General features: G+C 52.3%; 1 protein-coding gene and 1 long non-coding RNA gene across 2 annotated transcripts in view; one reads left to right on the top strand and one right to left on the bottom strand.

The window, feature by feature from the left end:
• The window catches only part of MAL (mal, T cell differentiation protein), a 25,764-nt gene extending 6,967 nt beyond the window's left edge, over positions 1-18,797 (bottom strand). Inside the window, exon 1 of the mRNA XM_042933084.1 lies at positions 18,379-18,797. Within this exon, the coding sequence (XP_042789018.1) occupies positions 18,379-18,471 (93 nt within the window). The 5' untranslated portion in view covers positions 18,472-18,797. The remainder of the gene's footprint in view (positions 1-18,378) is intronic.
• LOC122216355 lies at positions 13,665-15,088 on the top strand. The gene is made up of 3 exons (XR_006200852.1): positions 13,665-14,107; positions 14,507-14,813; positions 14,931-15,088. It is a non-coding gene; the product is annotated as an uncharacterized LOC122216355 (long non-coding RNA).

Below are 18,797 nucleotides of genomic sequence, written 5' to 3'. Positions count from 1 at the left end.
AAGCATAATTTTTTAATTTGTCCCCTTCGATCCCCAAGCCCAGGAAGTGTTCTGATTACTAGGGTCAGGGCTGGAGTGGAGAGTCTCTTTAGGTGGCCTAGGACGGGCATGGGAGAAATGTTTCCCTGCCGTTATCCGGAAGACGCCCCTGTTGATGTCTGAGGGCTCAGTGAGTCCCATGTTTTCAAAGAGGTTCGTAAGGACAGTGAAGGGGTCCTGGCTCCCCGGGGACAAAGGCGCACAAATCCAAGCTGGGACCTTCCATACTTCTTTCATCCCCAGGAAGTCAGCCTCGTCCACCGTCCCTCACCCACATAAGGCTGGGACGCAGGCGGAGGGGGCTCTGTAGTCAAAGGTCTCCAGGGTGCTTTGAGCATCCGGGGCTGTGGACGGGCTGCCCTCCTAGTCCTATGTCCCCTGCCTTGTGAACTCAAACAGTACCTTGATTCCATCTCCTGTACCTGCTGCCCACCTGCTACGTAAGAGACCACTGTCCCTGTAGGTGTTCTCTGAGCCTCTCAGCTGAGAAGCATCAGGAGAGAATCACATTTGAGTAGATAAGTCAGAGCAATGAAGAATCTGGAGTTATCAAAACCGAGCTGGGCCTAATGAATCAGATATGGGCATCTCTGACCAGAAAACCTCCTCTACTGTGGAATCCGAGGGTGCCTGAAGGCCCCGGCAGAAGCAGTGGGACACATTTTACAACTTGAAGTCATTGGAGCAAACAGAGAAATACAGCAGGTAAATACAAATCCTTAGACCACTGTAACATAAGATGTGTGTGTGTGTGTGTGTGTGTGTAGATTTCATCCAGAGTTGCCTTTAAGATCACACAGATTGCTTGGCCTTTTCCATAATGGGCCCTGACAAAGGGACATGAACACGCCGGTGGCTGAGAACTTGGATGTAGGAGGCCCAATTGTGGCATGGAAAAGTGGGAGAACTCAGCACGCCTGTGTGGAGGGCAGAGGCAAGGGCCTGGGATGCTCCTCTCCTGACCATCCAAGGTGGACGAATCTCAGTTAGTTCCCTGTTCATATGGTCTCAGGGAGCCCTGCCCTTCTCCTTTGCAGTGCCCAGCACAAAACAGGTGCACTTGTGACAATGTGGCACTATCCCCGACCATGTGATGGAGGGGGTGAGGTCCCCCTTGCTCACGGCTAACTCCCAGGTGTGGGACACCTTCCCAGCTGTACCTCAGTGTCTGAGTTAGTTCACTTGCCTTCAGGGTCTCCGGTCAGATATATGGGTAAACTGGAACGATTTATGCACCAATCCCAAAGGGACAGTTTGCATTGCATGTGGAGGGGAGAGCGCCGTGTCAGGGAATCCTGTGGGGGACTCGGTGCCTCAGAGGTGCTTGTGGGTGGCCAGTGGACATGGCTGTGAGGAATACTGAATGTCACATCAGGAAATGAGTCTTTTTCTTTCTTTCTTTCTTTCTTTCTTTCTTTCTTTCTTTCTTTCTTTCTTTTTCTTCCTTCCTTCCTTCCTTCCTTCCTTCCTTTTTAATATTTATTTCTTTTTTTGACAGAGAGACAGAGAGAGAGAGAGAGAGAGACAGAGCTTGAGGAGGGGAGGGGCAGAGACAGAGGGAGACACAGAATCTGAAGCAGGCTCCAGGCTCTGAGCTGTCAGCACAGAGCCCAACGCGGGTCTCGAACTCACAAACCGTGAGATCATGACCTGAGCCGTAGGACGCTTAACCAACTGAGCCACCCAGGCGCCCCAGTGATTCTCTTTTTCACTCTCTTTGGTTTTTCTAAGGCAAGAAGGGCTTCGAGTTGAGCCAGGGGTCTGGAGCTCCCCGAGAGCGTGGACTCCAGGAACGGGTAGGCAAAGGTGAACTGGGTAATGACGCTGTTTTTATTTTTAAGGTAATGACACAGTTATTTCGGACACAATTAACTGTAAAAAACATATGAGGTAAGCTGATGCACAGGTGGTCCTGGAAATGGCAAAATCTGAGAAGATGACTCTCAGACTGGTCTGCAGGCTCATGTAACTTAACCTCTTTCAGCTAGGTGTCTCCCTGTGTGGCTTGGCAGGGGGTGGGAATCGACGTCAGAGTGAAGCCACTGCATTGAGTGCCTGCCACGGAGTCCTGAGTACGCACCAGGCAGCTTGGATGCTGAGCTTCTGGCACCCAATGCCAATGCAGAGGGAAGCTTTAAGGTAATCCAGACACTTGACCTGCTTTTGGCTCTCTCTCTCTTCTCTCCCTCTCGCAGGTTCCTGGAGCCCATGGTAAGAATACCTGTCCATAGGAGCAAAGCCCACCCTGGGTTCAATCCCAGCCCCTGCCCCTTGGTAGACCTCGGGACCCTGTCCTGCCTTTGGGTGTACTACCTTGCAAAGATCCTTTTAAAAATTATGCTTTTTCTTTCTTTCTTTTTTTTTAATCTTTATTTTGAGGGAGAGACAGAGTGTGAGCAGGGGAGGAGCCGAGGGGAAGGAGACACAGAATCAGAAGCAGGCTCCAGGCCCCGAGCTGTCAGCACAGAGCCCGATGTGGGGCTCAAACCCACAAACTGTGAGATCCTGACCTGAGCCGAAGTCGGTCGCTCAACCGACTGAGCCACCCAGGTGCCCCTATGCTTTTTATTTCTTTGTGTGGTTTATCTATAGCAGTAAGTTTCATAGTAACATGGTGGGAAGCAATTCTCTTTTAGACAGCTTTAAGGAGATATAATTCACATACTATACAATTCACCCATTTAAAGCGTACAATTCAATGGTTTGGGGATATACACAGACATGTACAGCCATCATCCCCAGACCAATTTTAGGGCATTTTCATCACCTCAAAAGAAACCCTGTAGGGGTGCCTGGGTGGCTCAGTCGGTTAAGTGTCCAACTTTCGATTTTGGCTCAGGGTATGATCTCACGGTTCATGACATTGAGCCCCATGCGGGGCTCTTGCGTTGACAGTGTGGAGCCTGCCTGGGATTCTTTCTTTCTCTCTCTCTCTCTCTCTCTGTCCCTTCCCCGCTCTCTCTCAAAAATAAATAAACATTAAAAAAAAAAAAAAGGGAAAAAGAAACCCTGTGCCCTTTAGCTATTGCTTCCTTCCCTCCCTCTCATCCCTAAGAGGCCACTAATCTACTTCCTGTCTGTAGATTTCCCTATTCTGAACTTTCACATGAGTTGAATCATATAATAAAAGATGGGCTTTTGCAACTGGCTTCTTTCCTTTAGCATAATGTCTTTCAAGGCGAGCAATACTCTCTCAAGGGCACCTTTAGAAAATGTCTCCACCATCACAGCACGTCCCACGGGCCCGTTCTGACCCCCACCATTTGGGGGTGAATGAATGTGAATGTGTTCCATTTCTCTGGAGCCTCCAAGCCGCAAACAGCTGAGGAACCACTGATTCGCAGGGAGGTTCCTAAAGCAAGCATGCGGCGGTCCTGCCTGTCCCTGGAATGTATTTTAAGTCACACATCATGTGAAGGTAAGATCCTCACAGCACGGATGAAGTGATTAGAACCCGGGGGGCGGGGGGGGCAGAAGACTGGTAGGGGCCTGTCCTGCACCCCTCACAGCCCTGCCCCTTGGGGTACCCGGGGCGCGGTGGGGGGGGGGTGAGAAAGGTGGGGCCGCAGCTGCAGGAAGGGGCCACAAGCTGGGAGGGTGGGGGAGGCAGAACAATCGCGAGGACAGAAGGGGTAAGTGGAAAAAGATGAGGAGGGGTAAGTGGAAAAAGATGAGGCTGAGCCGAGGAGGGTGTCTATTCCCAGCGGCACGTCTGTGGAAACGGGCTCCACTCTCATGAGAAGTCCGTTGCGGGGGCCCGTGGGAAGCCAACAGCTGCGCATGCATGGAGGCTCCTCTCGGCCGGCCAAGGCCAGCGCCCCGCAGCGCCCGCACCCTGCACCCTGCACCCCGCCACGTTTGCTCCGCCAGCGGCTCGCTCGCTCGCTCGCGCTGATGGGGCGCTCCTCCCAAGCCGCTGGCGGAGGCCGCAGCAGGAGCCAGTCTCTTGGGCCTCGGCTTCCTTGTCTGCAAATGGCAGTTTGCCGCTGTGTCTCCCCACTGCAGGCTGGGGCACACTGGCCGGCACTGCGGGTGTGAGTGCGAAGCTTCTGGCGCTGTGCCCAGCCGCAGCGGGGGTGAGACACTGCTCACCCCGGAGGCCAACAGCCCTCAGAGACAGAGGCGGAGGCAGCCAGTTTACAGTGCAGGGTGGCAGCCAGCCCTGAGTGGGCAAAGCGGCTTGGACTGGTGCAGGGCCTCAATCGAGTCTTGCAGGGGGAAGTAGACTAGCTGGTTAACTGGGCCTAAGGGTCAACAAGGAGTGGCTTTCTGGAGGGAGGAAAGATTATAATATAATATAATATAATATAATATAATATAAGTAATAAATATATAATATAATATAATATAAATATATAATATAATATAAATAATAAATATATAATATAATATAAATAACATAATATAAATAATAAATATATAATATAAATATATAATATAATATAGTATAAATAATAAATATATAATATAATATAATATAATATAATATAATATAATATTAATATGCCAAGTCCAGAGAATGCTGAAGCAGCAGTGAGGGCTTCAGAAAACCAGGGAGCTGGGCATAAGGTAGGCAATGAGAGGGGAGAGTGGCTGGAGATGGGGCTCAAGAGGAGGTGAGGCTCAAGACAGAACTGATTGCCAGGCCAGGGTGAAGGCCTTTAAGGCCCCATTGCGTGGAAAGCTGGGGTTCAGTGTGAATCATGGGGCAAAGCCAGTGCCCGCCCCACTTCACCTACTAAGTGTGCAGAGAGCAAACAGAGAGAACAAGCAGAGCACCCACACCCGGGGAGATAAGGCATCCTGGGCAGGGAGCAGTCCACCCCATCCTGGCCTCAGGACCCCACTGGCCAAATATTTGTCAAGAGAAAGGGGTAGGTGAGGGTTCAAGCATTTCCCTTTGTAAAGAAAACTCCAAGCAGCTCCCAGCTCCCAGCTCCCAATGCCGAGAAGCAGTCATTTTGAAACACAAGTGGAGGCATGACCCCAGTTTCCATTCGTCTCTGTCAACAGGCTGGACTTCCCACCACCCTCCGCCTACACCCAGGTCACCGTCTTCCATAACTGAGATGGTGCAGCTGGCTAAGGTGGTGGCAGAAAACGGTCTCTAAGTTGGGCGGCCCGGGAGTCATCTACATTGAGCTCTCTCTGTGGGGTCCCGATCCCCATGTTGGAAAATGGGGGTGGGTCTGGGCTAACGCACACGGTTTGCAATCCTCACTCTACACGAGAATTGCCTGGGACAACCTGAAAACACAGTAATGCCCAGGGTTTGACTCTCAAGTGGAGAGAAGGAGAGTTATAGCACATGGAACAGACGTCCCAGGCTGTTTGCCAAAAGCCTTAGAACACATTTCCACAACACAAGCCGTTAGATTATGTTCTGGTAATTCCTATCAAACAGAATACCAGCTGGCTCCTGTCTCCAGTGCCCAGCTCGGCTGTCCCGTGGTGCCAGTGGAGACACCTCTCCAGTTCCTGACTGGGCTCTGGGAGCCCAGGGGCAAAGCTCCCTTACCTCCCCTCTCCTCAAGCTTCAATCCCTGTCTTGCCTTGAATATGAGATTAGCTGGTCCTTGGGTGTCAGGCAGATGTATCTGTGAATGGGAATGTGCTGGAGATCTGAGGCCCCTACCCCTGCTGTTTCCGGACTGGAAACCGCCTGTTTTTAATTCAGTCCAGTTTTAGATGCTGAGCAGGGTCGAGGTTCCCTAAGAACCAGGGGTGATATAAAAAACCAGACCAAAAAACTTCAAAGACTTAAACGAGTTTATAAATCGTGGCCTGCCCAATCCAATGATTTTTGTGGAAAAAAATTTCCTCAGGAGACAGTCTTCAGGGGAGCTCTTGTGTAAACTCAGAGAAGCTTCTCAATTTTTCTTTCGGAATTAATCCACAGGATTAGCAGGCTAGCATGGTTAAGGGTATAGACTTCAGAGACTGAGTTACCAAGTTTCAGTCTCAGCTCTGCCACTTTACAACGGGATGGTCTGTTGTCTCTGGGCAAGTTACTTAACCTCTCTGTTCCCTACTTGAAAAATAGTGATAACAACAGCGCCCACCTCATGGGATCGGGGTGAAATGGGGTTATGTCTGTGGAGTGCCTGAAAGATGGTAGGCAGTCTGAGCGCTCGCTGTCTCAACTGCCATATGATGAGGCAAAGCCTCGTCTGTCACCATGTGAAAATTCCAGTGGGTCTAGGATCTCAACATGCACAATTATCCACTCCAAACCCTCCTGGGACCCAGAATTTAATAATAACTTCAGAGGTGCCTGGGGTAGCTCAGTCAGTTGAGCATCTGACTCTTGATTTCTGCTCAGGTCATGATCCCAGGGTCGTGGGATCGAGCCCTATGTCGGGCTCAGTGCTGAATGTGGAGCTTGCTCGGGATCCGTCTCTCTTGCCCTCTGCCCCTCTTGTGCACTCTCTCTCTCTCTCTCTCTCTCTCGCACAAGTAAAAATAAAATAAAATAACTCCAAAACCATTAAAAAGAGAAAAACTGGTGATCTTCTAGAAATCGGAAGTTGAGAAAAATGTGTCTGCCTTTGTGGAAGGAAACACAAAGGACATTAAAATATGAGAGAGCCTTCCTTCAAACAATGAGCCTTGGTTCCAAAGGGGGGGAAAGGAATCCTCCAGCACATTCTTGAGATTCGTGTGGTGTTTCCATTGCTTGACCAGGGATGAAAGAGTTCTGCATCCACCATTGTGCAGTGTTTCTGCTGCACAACTGGGATAACCGAAGTCAACTCAGAAGAATTGCTCAAATTCTCTGGATATTTTTCTGGATATTTTGCTTTGTCAGGGTCTTCACCAGCAGACGCTTTTCCAGTAACAAGTCAAGGCGTGAACTAAAGAGGACTTCCCATTCAGGGCTTTCCACATACACACATACGCCTTGGGGCCCCGCATCGGAATTCCCAATGGCTCTGAGGGCATGGTGTGTGTGCCCTGAAGGCACATCTGAACAGGAGTTTGTAATTCAAACTCTTGAGGAGGAGAGGAAACTTATTACCGAACACAGACTGTGCACCTAACACTAAGCTGTCTTACCACTTTGGTCAGGCGGTCACAAATCATCTCCCCAGGAAGGCAAAGGAAAGATGGCCACACCAGAGGAGACGGGTCCCAGCTGCTGTGAGCTCCGAGCACTTTGGCCAACAGGCCGGAAAGTAACGTCAGTTTGTGTTTCTGGAAAGGTCCATACTCGACTGGACTATTTCAGTAGTCAGGGGTTATTGCAATGCCAGACAGACATGTTGTGTAGGTGGTCTGACCAGTACAGTAACTGTGCTGGAGGTGAGACTCAACCAGCTCTAGGGTTAGGTGGCTAAAAAGATTCATCATTCTGTGAGTTAGAGCAGAGGGTATTTGTGTGTGTGTGTGTGTGTGTGTGTGTGTGTGTGTGCATGCGGGTGTGAGTGTGTGTACAGGCTGGTTATGGATGAGCTGTTGGAGAGCAGGGGAGTGGCAGCAAGGGGAAGTCAAGGGGACAGAAGCACCAGGTGGTAGGAGAGTGCGCAGAGGGAGGCCAGAGGGAAAGACCAAAACCCCAAGACCCTGAAGCCTTTCCCATACTTCCCTTGGCTCCTCAGAAAACAGGTCTGAGAGGAAGATGGGGGGACTCTTTTCCTATGGAGACAAGATGGCCAGAGGCACACATGTGGGGCTTATGCCAGCTTCTCTGGTTCTTGTGTGAGCCCCACCTGCCTGGTGGAGAGGAACTCGGCTCCCAGCAAGTCGAAGGAAAAGCTCCCTTCGCTTGCTCCCTTGCTCACCCACTCATTTATTTGTTCATTCACGCATGTAACAGATGCTGAGTGCCCCTGACCGTGGCCAGTAAGCACCGAGGCGGGTACACCTACGGAGGTAGACCTTATCCAAAGACATGCACTAAAAACAGAGTCCATCCCTCCCTTCCAGTCTTGCTGCCAGGCTCCACTGGAGCGGCTCTGGTCCGCCAGGGGCAGAGTCAGGTCCTGGCAAAAGTATCGGGACCCCAGTGAGGGTGACCAGCTCAACACCTCTGCTTGGGAGAGGGATAGAGCCCAGCAATTTGAACAGATCCCTTATTCTTACCCTATAAGGAGGTGTCTGGGGGGAGGGATCAGAAAGTTTTCCATGTGCAGACCCCTGCCCCCCTCTGTCAACTGTCAAGGCAGCTTATGGGGAATCTGACCTCTGAGGCTACTCCCAAGGCAAACACTGGGAGTGGTGTTGAGGCCACCTGACTCAGTTTACTAGTGCAAGTTGCTGTGCCCTCCTGGCCCCTTCATCAGCAGGCTCATCCTTCCAGAGGGACACATCGTGCCATTATCCCTCCCAAGGCAGGCTTAGATGGTGTCCTTTTGTCTAATCTGGAGGTAAGGCCAGGACTCAGGGGGCCTGGAGTCGGTTTGTGAAGAGGGAGATAGAGACTTGAGATTCAAGGGGATGGGGGTGAGTTCAGGTCTGCCGTCGACATTAACATGGTGGGTGTGGACTGAGAAAAGGCCCCTGTCCAGGCCTTCGGTCCCACTTCTCTCAAGTCCCGGGGAGATCTCTTCCACAGTACCCATTACCCCTGTACTTCAGGCACTGGCCACTGCTCACTGATTAATGCTACCTCCTTCCCTATGCGGAGGACAGTCACTCATTCCTGAATGAATGAAAAGTTCTCTTGGGTCCACAAAGCTAGGGGCTTTCAGATAAGCTTGTCCTCATGTGAACGGAAAAGTTTCCTAACCACACCTACACCCAGGGGCTTTACCCAGCGGGATAAACAGAAGCTAGGAGATTCCATGAAAAGTACCAGCAAGCTACCTGTAAAAGAGCAGCAAATCCATGCCAACTACTAGACCAGACGGGAGTGGCTTCAGTGCAAGAAAAACAAAAGGAACTAATGGGAATCACCAAGGAGGATAGCAATTTGGTGAGCCACCGAATAAAGCAGGTGTGGATTATGCAGGGCAGGGAGAAGGAACCGGCCACCTACAGGGCCCGGGGCTTCTTTTCAGGGTCCTGGGGGTTCTTTCTTGGGAATCGGTGGTAACTGTCAGTTTCACCTTCCATCTCCCCTTGGGAATGGGTGGTAACTGTCAGTTTCACCTTCCATCTGCCCTTGGGAATGGGTGGTAACTGTCAGTTTCACCTTCCATCTGTCCTTGACTCCTCTTGTGATTCATAAATATTAGCCAGGTGGGAGGCGAGAAGTTAGCCCCTGTCCTACCAATGCAGGCTAACGACAAATGCTTCGGGGTGCACAGTTTGTGCTGGGAACATGGCCGGACTTAGGGTCCAGGCGGGAGACGTACCCTAAGCAATGGCCTGCAATACAGGTGCCATATGGCAGGATCGGGGTGCTCTCAGGGTGGGCACCCCTGGTGGAGGTATGAGGAAAGCCCAGGCCTGAAGGATAGAGGACTTAGTCCCACCATGCCATCTGCACTAAAGGAAGACCTCGAATGGAGACCAGTGGAGGACTACGGGCTGGTTCTGGAAAGAGTCCTAGGACACAAAAGCAAGGTGGAATCCTTCCTGCCAGTCCCCTCCACCCACCTGTGCTCGGCTTATCACCAGCCACAGGGCAGGATGGAGGCTTGGGGAGGTGAGGGCACACTTTTGTGCCAGAGGCTGCCCTCTTCCTGAACCAATACCCTTCCAAATGGTGATACACTGACACTGAAGACAAATCATTTTTGGAAGGCTTAATCCCAGGCTCACTGGTAATTGGCTCCTTCCCCTTGGGCAGACGCAGCAATGTGTGTGGCACTGAGAAGTCACAAAGCTGGCACCAAGCTGGCAGGGTGGTACATGAGAGAGGCTTAAGATATCCCCCGCCTCTGAGGCAGAAGGCAGGGCAGGACTGCCGGGGCCTCCCGTCCCCCGGGCCACCCCATCAGGCTGGCCAGGGGCAGCTCTGAGCAGGGGAGCCAGAAATAATCACGCTGCTAGGAGGGCCCTACAGAGGGTGGTGTCTACGCAGTACTTGATGACCCCAGAGACACGGCAAGTGGGCCCTCAACAGCCCCACCCACTTCCAAATCTCACGCACCCTCTGCCTCTACACTGCCCGAGAAGGGCATCGAAGGCAAAAGGTGGCGTGGGATGGGTCTTATGGTCCCCACCGTGCAGTTATTTTAGCAGGGATTGGCTAGTTGCTCTCAGAGCAGGTGTTTGAGTCATTAGAAAATTAGTAAGAGTTGTACTTAATAGCTATTCAGCAGTTACTACGTGCATCATGTTATCTTAAGAGCTTTGTGCATAACACTCCTCACATCAATCCTTGAGGTAGGTGCTGTTATATCCCCATTTTACTGATGCAGAAACTGAGGCGCAGTCACAGGCTCACATCCCCACAGCTGCTGAGTACCAGCTCTGACAGGCTGGCTGGGGAGCCTAGGGCAGTTACCCAAGCCCACCCACAAGCAGGTTACCATGAAATCCCGCCCACCCACCATGTCTAGGATCCCTTTGGAAACAGCAACAGAATGATAGGAGACTAGCCCATTAGCCTTCACCCTGCTCCCTCCCAGCTGCCCTGGGTCCAGAGAGAATTGCAAAGGAGGTGGCTTCTGGAAGCAGGCTTCCCCTCCCCCACTCCTCCGCCTGCTCAATGGGCTCTGTTCTTTCAGAGGAAAAGAATACCAAGGTTTGTGTTTAAGACCAAAAAACAAGCAAAAGGTCAGAACGCTGAAGGACATCACTCTCTTCTGCAGGCACAGGCCTGTGGTTCTCATCCCCGGGTCCATCAACAGGATGTTTGTCATGACCTGCACAACACCCCCCCCCCCCCCCCCCCCCCCGCCGACCCCTACTAACAGGTACAACCATGCCAGCTTTCACTTCCTTCCCCATTTGCTCCTTTCCTGGACTGTCTACCTGCGCCCTGCCCCCCTCGCCCCTTAAAGCCTGGATTCTGGGTTCTCTTTAGGCCTTCTTCAAAGCTGGATCCAGGAGTTTTAGGGATATCCTTCTCCTCTCTCCCCCCTTCCCCTCTTCCTGCCCCTTCCCTCCCAGCCCAACTGCATTATTCTAACAGGAATCCGGGGCTATGGTGTGGAATTTCAGGTCAGCTGAGCCTGGCCGTGCCTCTTCCCACTGCCCGTGCATATCAATGTGTGATGGCTCACCACAAGGCTTTTCTTTTACCTCCTACATATTTTTCTCAGGCCTTAGGGAGTTGTTTTGCCCCGATGTGGGCAGAACATTAGCTATTAATGAGGTGGGAGTGGTAGAGAGCCTGGGGCTAAGCATGGCGGAAAACCAATGCCCGTACATGACCCTGGAAAATAATCATGCGGCTGGTGTCCAGCAGGAGCCAACTAGGAGCTAAACCTTTCCACCAGAATGTAGAAGGTAAGTCGAGGCCCCACAATGCAGAGAGTACCAGGAACCTGCTCCAGGACCCCAGGAATAATCTGAAGCCTGTGAGGGGTCAGTCTATACTTGTCCATGGCATTAGTGCTTTAGGGTCTAGGGGTGTCGCTCATTCACTCACTCACTCACTCGCTCACTGTCCTCACATCCATCAGCACCGCAAGAGAACACCTGCTGGAATATTTTAGTGCCCCTCTCTGGTGGCCTTTGGTCCAAACCACTATGTCCACTATGTCCAGGGACCGCAACTTGAGAGCCCAGAAGGAAGCCCCAGACAGGCTTGTGTTGGGGGTGGAGGTGGGGTTCAACGATGAGTCCATTGGGACTTAGCCCCCTAGCCGGATGCAGATCTCCACTGGGTGGCCCCATCCCACCTCAAGGCAGGCCCCGTGTGGTCCAATCCCCAGCCCCCTGCCCCACCCACAGCCCTTCCCTGAGGCTGTGCCTAAGCCCAGAGCAAAGCCAAGCCATTCCAAAGGCTGTGCGGAACCGGCTTAGGCTGGCAGCACAAGGCACTCCCCCCGCCCCCGACACACAAACTTTGCAGGGCACGGCAGGTGTAGGTGCAAATAGTCAGCTTTTGTCCCTGGCCCACCTTGAGTGACCCGGTGAGAGCTCTCCCTCTCCCCTGCAGTGGTGTCTGGGATCCTCCCACTCTCTCCCGAAAGCACTCAGAGAGAGAGAGGATGCCTCACATCACTCTGGGTATGACCCCATCTGCATCAAGCTGGGGAACGACCTATAGAAAGCAACCTTTTTCAGCGTAGCGTGGTTGTGATGGCATATGCGTGACCACGTGGGGGCTGAGCCCCATCATCACGTTAGGCAGTTTCCAGAGAACAGCTCAAAGTCACTTTCTCCTGATCAAAGCAGTCCTCTGGTCCTCTGGTTCTTGAAAAACCAGAAAAGTCACTTCTCAACTCCAAGAACAAACCCCTCTACCTATAATTCTTCCCCTCCCTGTAGAGAGGAGGAAAGGAGAAAAGCAATATCCTTACCCACTTCTAAACAGCTACAGAGAGGGGCCCCCAACGCGAAACAAGGACACAGGGCCAGGCTCAGTGGGCACAGCCAGTGAAGGCCACGCTCAGCCGTTGTCCTGAGCTAGCCAGCAGGGTCAGCCCCCACTGCCTGGTGACTATAGAAGAGGTCCCTGCCTGGGGCAGCAGGGAACTTTCCACAGGAGCATAGGGGGTGCCTGCCTTGAACCGAGGAGAATATTTAGGGCACCTGGCTCCCTGCCCCAGCCTCTCACTGAGAACTGTCTCCACTACCTTGTCCTCGACGTGAAAACATCGAGGGGGTGGGCTGGCTTACCGACTGCCCCTCCAAACCTTGCTGAATCAATGGCTTATGAAATGCAGATTCTTGGGTCCAGCCTCGACCTAGTGACCCAGATCCTTCAGGATGTATTTGTGACAAGCAGACCCAGGGGCTGTGAGCTCCCCAGTGGCTCTGAGCTGCCCCTTCACTCTCTGGGGGAGAGAAGGGAAGAAGGGAACCAGGCCTGCCCAGGGCTGCCAGATGGACAGGGCCGCCCTTTCACGATCCTTTCTGCTGCAGGCAAAACTTCCTCGTGGGTGTTTGGGTGAACGCAGAAACCTGGATGTGACTTGCTGTCACTACAAGAAGTGCCACCCTGGAGACTGAGTTACCAGGGTAAGCTGCGCACCCCCCTCCCCCCCCCCTCCCCCACCTCCCAGTCCGGCTCGCCCAGCCTCAGTCTCCTCCCAGCTCCGACAAATTAGGTTTCTGTGATTCTACATCTCTTATCTCCTGTGAGTGCTCATGCTGTCTTCTCCACGTAACCAGAAGGTGGACCACCCACCAGAAAACTGCTTTCCCATCCTGCTCCCACCCCACCCGCACCGCCCAATCCCGGCTCTGTAGGGCCGCTGTTCCCAGGCAGGTGAAAATCTAGGGCAGGTCTCCGGACTTGTCTGGTCACTCTCAAATAATGAAAGTCCCCAGTCACTTTGGGTCAGGGAAACGGCCTCATTTTACTGTGTCCGGTTCACTGGAAGAATCACAATGACAAGCCCCACCCGCGTGCCCCACCCCACAAGGTGCACCCCAGGAGCGGTGGCTCTCAGCAGTTGACCCTACTTGTCTGCGCTCCCCAAGTCTCTCTTCATTCCCAGCCATTCTGTCAGCAGTTTCTCCTCTTTTATAGGCTGGGGAGGAGGGAGCCGAGTTAAAGGTTTCATAACCTGTTTTCTGGCATTTCCTTTACAAGTTCTGAAAGGGCGGGGAGGGGGGGCGGCTGTTATCTCTCCTGGCACTTTGTAAGAGAAGTTTCCTCCGGCCCTGGCCAGAGCTGAGACAAAAAGCATCCTATGTTAACCTTTGTTCTGTGAATGGTGGACCAAGTGTCACCAAGGCCCTGGCTTAGAAGAGAAGAGGAGGAAGAGGAAACAGCCTGCGGTCCCCAGAGGAAAAAATCCTCCTTGGGTGGGGACAGGGGATCAGGCCAGAAGCAAAGCCCTGGGTTTGCTCCCGTGTTGGGAGAGGGGACGTCCCACCCCGAGCCTGCCCATAAGGGGGACACCAGTGTCCCTGTGGCATACAACAGCCGTACGGCCAGTGTGACTCTGAGGGTGCTTGGCGCTCGGACAGGCGGGGTCCCGCCACCTAGCTGGATCTGCCTTCCACTTCCTGCGATGACCCTGCAGCGTTCAGAGGTCTGGGATGGGGGTGCTGGGCCAGGGTAAGGTTGCCATACACCCCCACCAGTGCCTCGCCGGAGCCACCACCCTTCCCTGTCCCTGTGGGCAGTTTCCTTGCCTTGGGAGGGGGGTGGGGCTCCACCCTGTTCGCTTCGGACGCTGGCATCTGTGACTCCCAAGCTATTGGGAGGTCAGGCGTGGGTGTGTGAACTATGACTAATCAATTCAAAGGACTACAGATTTTATACATACCCAAGCATTTCACACCCACTGGGTTCGCTGAAAATTACAAATTCTGATGTTATCAAGTGTGGCACGGATGAGGAACAATGGGGGCTTGTTTAGCTCCAAACTTGTACAATTTGGGGCCCTTCTTTATTAAAGAATACAAAATGAGGCAGGGTCTTGGAAGGGACCTGAGCTTAATTATGCTTCATCAGCCTCCAGGTCCCTCTGCTTCTGGAGTATGGAAACTGGAATTACCCTTTTTGGACAGGGATGCGGTGACATCTGGGGAAACAAAAGAGGTGCATTCCCTATGAACCAGGAGGTCAAACCCTCCCTTTGGGAAGAAAACCCCAGCAGGTAACTAAAGAGGCACATACAAGAATGTTCTTGGCAATGCAACGGCAGAAAGCAACAAATTGAAAATAGCAAAATGTCCATGAACAGCAGACGGGATAAACAGTATCAACCTGTGTAAGCCTCAAAACAACTTTGTATGAAAAGCCTGCTGCAGTGGGATAGGTAATGTGTGTGTGTGTGTGTGTGTGTGTGTGTGTATGTTGTGTGTGTGTGTGTGTGTGTGTTGCTATTTTCATAAAGTGAAAACTTAAAATAATGCCATGTGTAATCTGCCCATAGTTAGGTATGCAGTGAAGGTCTAAATAAACCCTGCTCCGGGGTAATGAACACTACTCCATTTAGCCTCGAGATTGCCCCAAGGATGGAGGGAAGAGAAGATAATGGTGGAGTTTCCAGTGGGCGTGGTGCCATCTGAAAAGCTTTATTTCCCTCATACTAAAAGAAAATAAAGCCAACTATTAAGATTTGACAAAGTGGAATGATAATTATATGGGTGCCGTTCCTGTAATATGAAATATTTCTTGACGTTTGTTTCTTAAAAAATTTAAGTCTACATAACATAAAGTCAACCATTTTAATATATATATATATATATATATATATATATATTAATTAATTTATTGTTTTTGACAGCGAGAGAGACAGAGCATGAGCAGGGGAGGGGCAGAGAGAGGGGGAGACACAGAATCCGAAGCAGGCTCCAGGCTCTGAGCTGTCAGCACAGAGCCCGACGCGGGGCTCAAACCTGTGAACCTTGAAATCAAGACCTGAGCCACATGAAGTCAGACCCCCAACCGACAGGTGCCCCCAAATTACCCATTTTAAATTGACCAGTTCAGTGGCATTTAATATACTCACGTTGTGCAACCACCCCCTCTAACTTCAAAACATTTTCACCACCACAAAAGGAAACCTGGCCCCTTAACCCTCTCATCTCAGTCCCTGGAAAACCACCAGTTTGTGCTCTGTCTCTATGGGTTTACCTATTCTGGATATTTACATAAATGGAAGCATACGTGACCTTTCCTGTCTGGCTTCTTTTACTTAGCGCAGTGTTTTCAAAGTTGATCACCTTTGTAGTATGTATCAGTATTTTTTGTTCCATTCTATGGTTGAATAATACTCTACTGTATGGATATATCACAATTTGTCTCTCCAGCCATTGCACTGGGGCTGTTTCCACCTGTTGGTTATTGTGAACAGTGCTGCTAAGAACATGCGTGTACGTGTACCTGTTCAGGTCCCAGCTTTTAATCATCTTGGTTAAAAACCTAGGCATGGAATTGCTGGGTCAAATGGTAATTTTTTTTTTTTTTTTCAGGAACTACCAAACTGTTTTCCAGAAGCAGACGAGCCATGTTACATTTCCATCAGCAATGTGTGAGGGTTCTAATTTCCTCACATCCTGGCCAGCACTTGCTATTTCCTTTTTTCTTTTTTAATAATAATCACCATAATTTCATGTGAAATTGTACCTCATTGTGGTTTTTATCTCATTTTCCTAATAATGAATGATGCTGAGCATCTTTCCATGCGCCCCTTGGCCGTTTGTACAGCTTCTCCGGAGGAATGCCTATTCAAGTGTGTTGCACATTTTCTTACTGGGTTGTGTGTCTTTTTGGATAGAGGTTGAGAGAGACCACTGAGGCACCCTCAGTCTCTCAGGAAGTTGGGGGGAAAGGAGGGAGGTGAGGGAGCAGGGCAAGGGTTGAGGAGAAAAAAAAAAATCACTTCTCAGACAGCCGAGAGGAAAGTTCCAAGCAGGAAAGAATTATTTCTTCCAGAAGCCCCTACTATGTCAGGTCACAAAACCGCCCCGGGAGGAGTAAATTTCCACTAATCCATGGTTCTGAGATTTCCCACCTCCAGCCTTCCACTTTCACTTGGTGGGTTTTGGCAGTGGGGTATCCTCCTGTCCCCATCCAGCAGATCGCCCTGTTTGGCTCTGCCTGGCTGGGCGGTTCCTACCCTCGGGAGCACTCCTTCCCCTAAGCTGTGATACCAAGAGGAGGCATTGGGAGGCTTGTCCCCTCGGTGAGGCCAGCACCCCTCCGCCCCCACCTGCCACCCCCTGCGGCCACCTGAGCCCATTCTTGTCAGGGCGGCAGGAGGATGGGGCCCCAGTCTTCTGCCTGGAGCTCAAGTAACACACTCGTTCCTGATTCTTGTTTTAGTGTTCCTCGAAGAGCTACAAAGGCAGAGTCAGCCACTCATGAGGGCAATGTAAGAGACACTAAGGAGACCTTTTGCTGCTTAAAAACCTCTCTTGCCCCATCACACCTCAGCATCAGCCCTCATCTCTTTTGGTTATGAAACTCCTGCCTTTGTAAAGAGTAGCCTCTGAAGGAACCACCCAATACTTATTCCCAAGCCGCAGGTCTATATGCTCTTTTCAGAAATCCAGCGTTCGGCAAGCACAGGCTGACTGCTGAGGAGAAGCACTCAGATGAGCCATCTGGAAAAAGAATGTTCCAGTGGATGCAAGCCCCTCCCCTCTGGGCCTATCCGAAAATTGTAGGTAGGGCTGGGCTTAGTGGTGTCCAGAGTTCCTTCTAGATGTCACTTCCTTGATTCTGGCCAGCTCCAGGTTTTGAAGTCATTCTGGATACATCCAGGTTTGGGCTCAACCCAAGTCACACAACGGCAAGGATACGGTGCCCCAGGGAACCTCAGCCCCCTTGGCCCTTTCCTCCACCATCTCCACGGAGACCAGAACCTGCTCCCTTTGCTGTTCACACCCTCCTGCCTCCAATCAGACAGAAGCCGGGGTCCCCTTTATTTTTACACAGTCAGGTGTGGGCAGTTTCTTTTTCGACCAACTTTCCGGGCGGCCACTTCTGAGTTTGGGGTGCAGGGAAGGAGTCTCTGTGACCTCAACGCACCACACCCACAGAGTAAACACCATGCCCTCTCCCAGGTAAGGGGCCGCAGCCCCTGCGGAGGTTAGGCTGAGGGCGGTCGGAACTTCCCCACAGGGTGATCACTTTACCAGAAGCCTAGAGTAGGAAGCGCTCTCCGAAGCCGCCGGCGGCAGAGGCTGTGCGGCTCGGGCTTAAGGAACGGCCAGCCGCGGGTGCAGCGGGGTTCCCGCTGCTCAAGGTCAGCCGAGGCACAGGACCGCTCAAGGCCAGTCCCTCTCTCTTCCCCCCACCCGTCGCGCAGGGCAGAACGACTGCAGCGGAGCAAACCACGCCTGTTTATTTCCCCGATCAAAGTTGTGGCAAGTACGGTCACTCGCCAGAAACTTTCAAAAGCCAGAAGAGAATAATCCAGATTCTGCCCCTCCTACGACACCAACCCAATCTCCAAACCTCGGTTGGTAACACGTACTCGGGTTTCTTTTGATTTTTTTTTTTTTTTTTAAACGAAATCCTAACCCTGGGAAAAGCTGGACGCTTCTACAAGGACGTCGCCCTCCAGGAAGGGCATACTCGGCGCGGCACCTGTGAAGCGGTTTGGGAGCGCAGCTCTGGAACGGGCGCGCTACAAGTGGACCCGGGGCCTGTTTCCAACATCTGACCCATCCTGGGAATTTGGTTTTTCCACCGAGGTCCTGGGGACTGTTTACCCCATTGCCCTTATCTAGAGGGGGTCAAACGACTGGAAGGTGGGAAGAGAGAGACTTTTTCCTCACTGTGGCCTCGCTACCCAGGTGCTCCGGGGACCCGCGCAGCCACCACCATTCCGCCCCTTCCCTAGCACAGGCGCGGGCGCGCCGGCGACTCACAAACTCTAAGATGAAGAGCAGGTCCGGGAAGGTGGTGAAGACCGCGAAGCCGCTGGGCAGGGTACTGCCACCCGACGCCGCTGCGGGGGCCATGCCGGCGTGCTGGCGTCGGCCTCGGGTCTGGACGCGCGCGGCTCCGGCTTTGCACTGACCGCTAGCTCGCTCTGCGGAACCCAGTGGCCCGGGCGCCCCCGCGCGCGGGTTAAGAGTAGGGAGCCCGGGGTCGAAAAGGGAGGAGCCCTGGTCACCGCCCGCCCCGTCCCCGCCCAGGTCCCCGGTGCGCGCCGCGGGCGCCGCCCTGCCCCACCTGGAGAGCGCGCAGCGGGCGTGCGGAGCTGGAGGCGGGAGCCTGACTCCTGCGACCCACTCCGGCGCCACCTCCCACCCGGAGGGGGACAGAGCCGCTTTGGCGAGGCGCT

This window comes from Panthera leo, chromosome A3, assembly GCF_018350215.1.
Source record: "Panthera leo isolate Ple1 chromosome A3, P.leo_Ple1_pat1.1, whole genome shotgun sequence".
Taxonomy (NCBI): domain Eukaryota; kingdom Metazoa; phylum Chordata; class Mammalia; order Carnivora; family Felidae; genus Panthera; species Panthera leo.
Note: the sequence above shows the minus strand (reverse complement) of the source record. Positions and strands in the feature narration are given on the sequence as shown.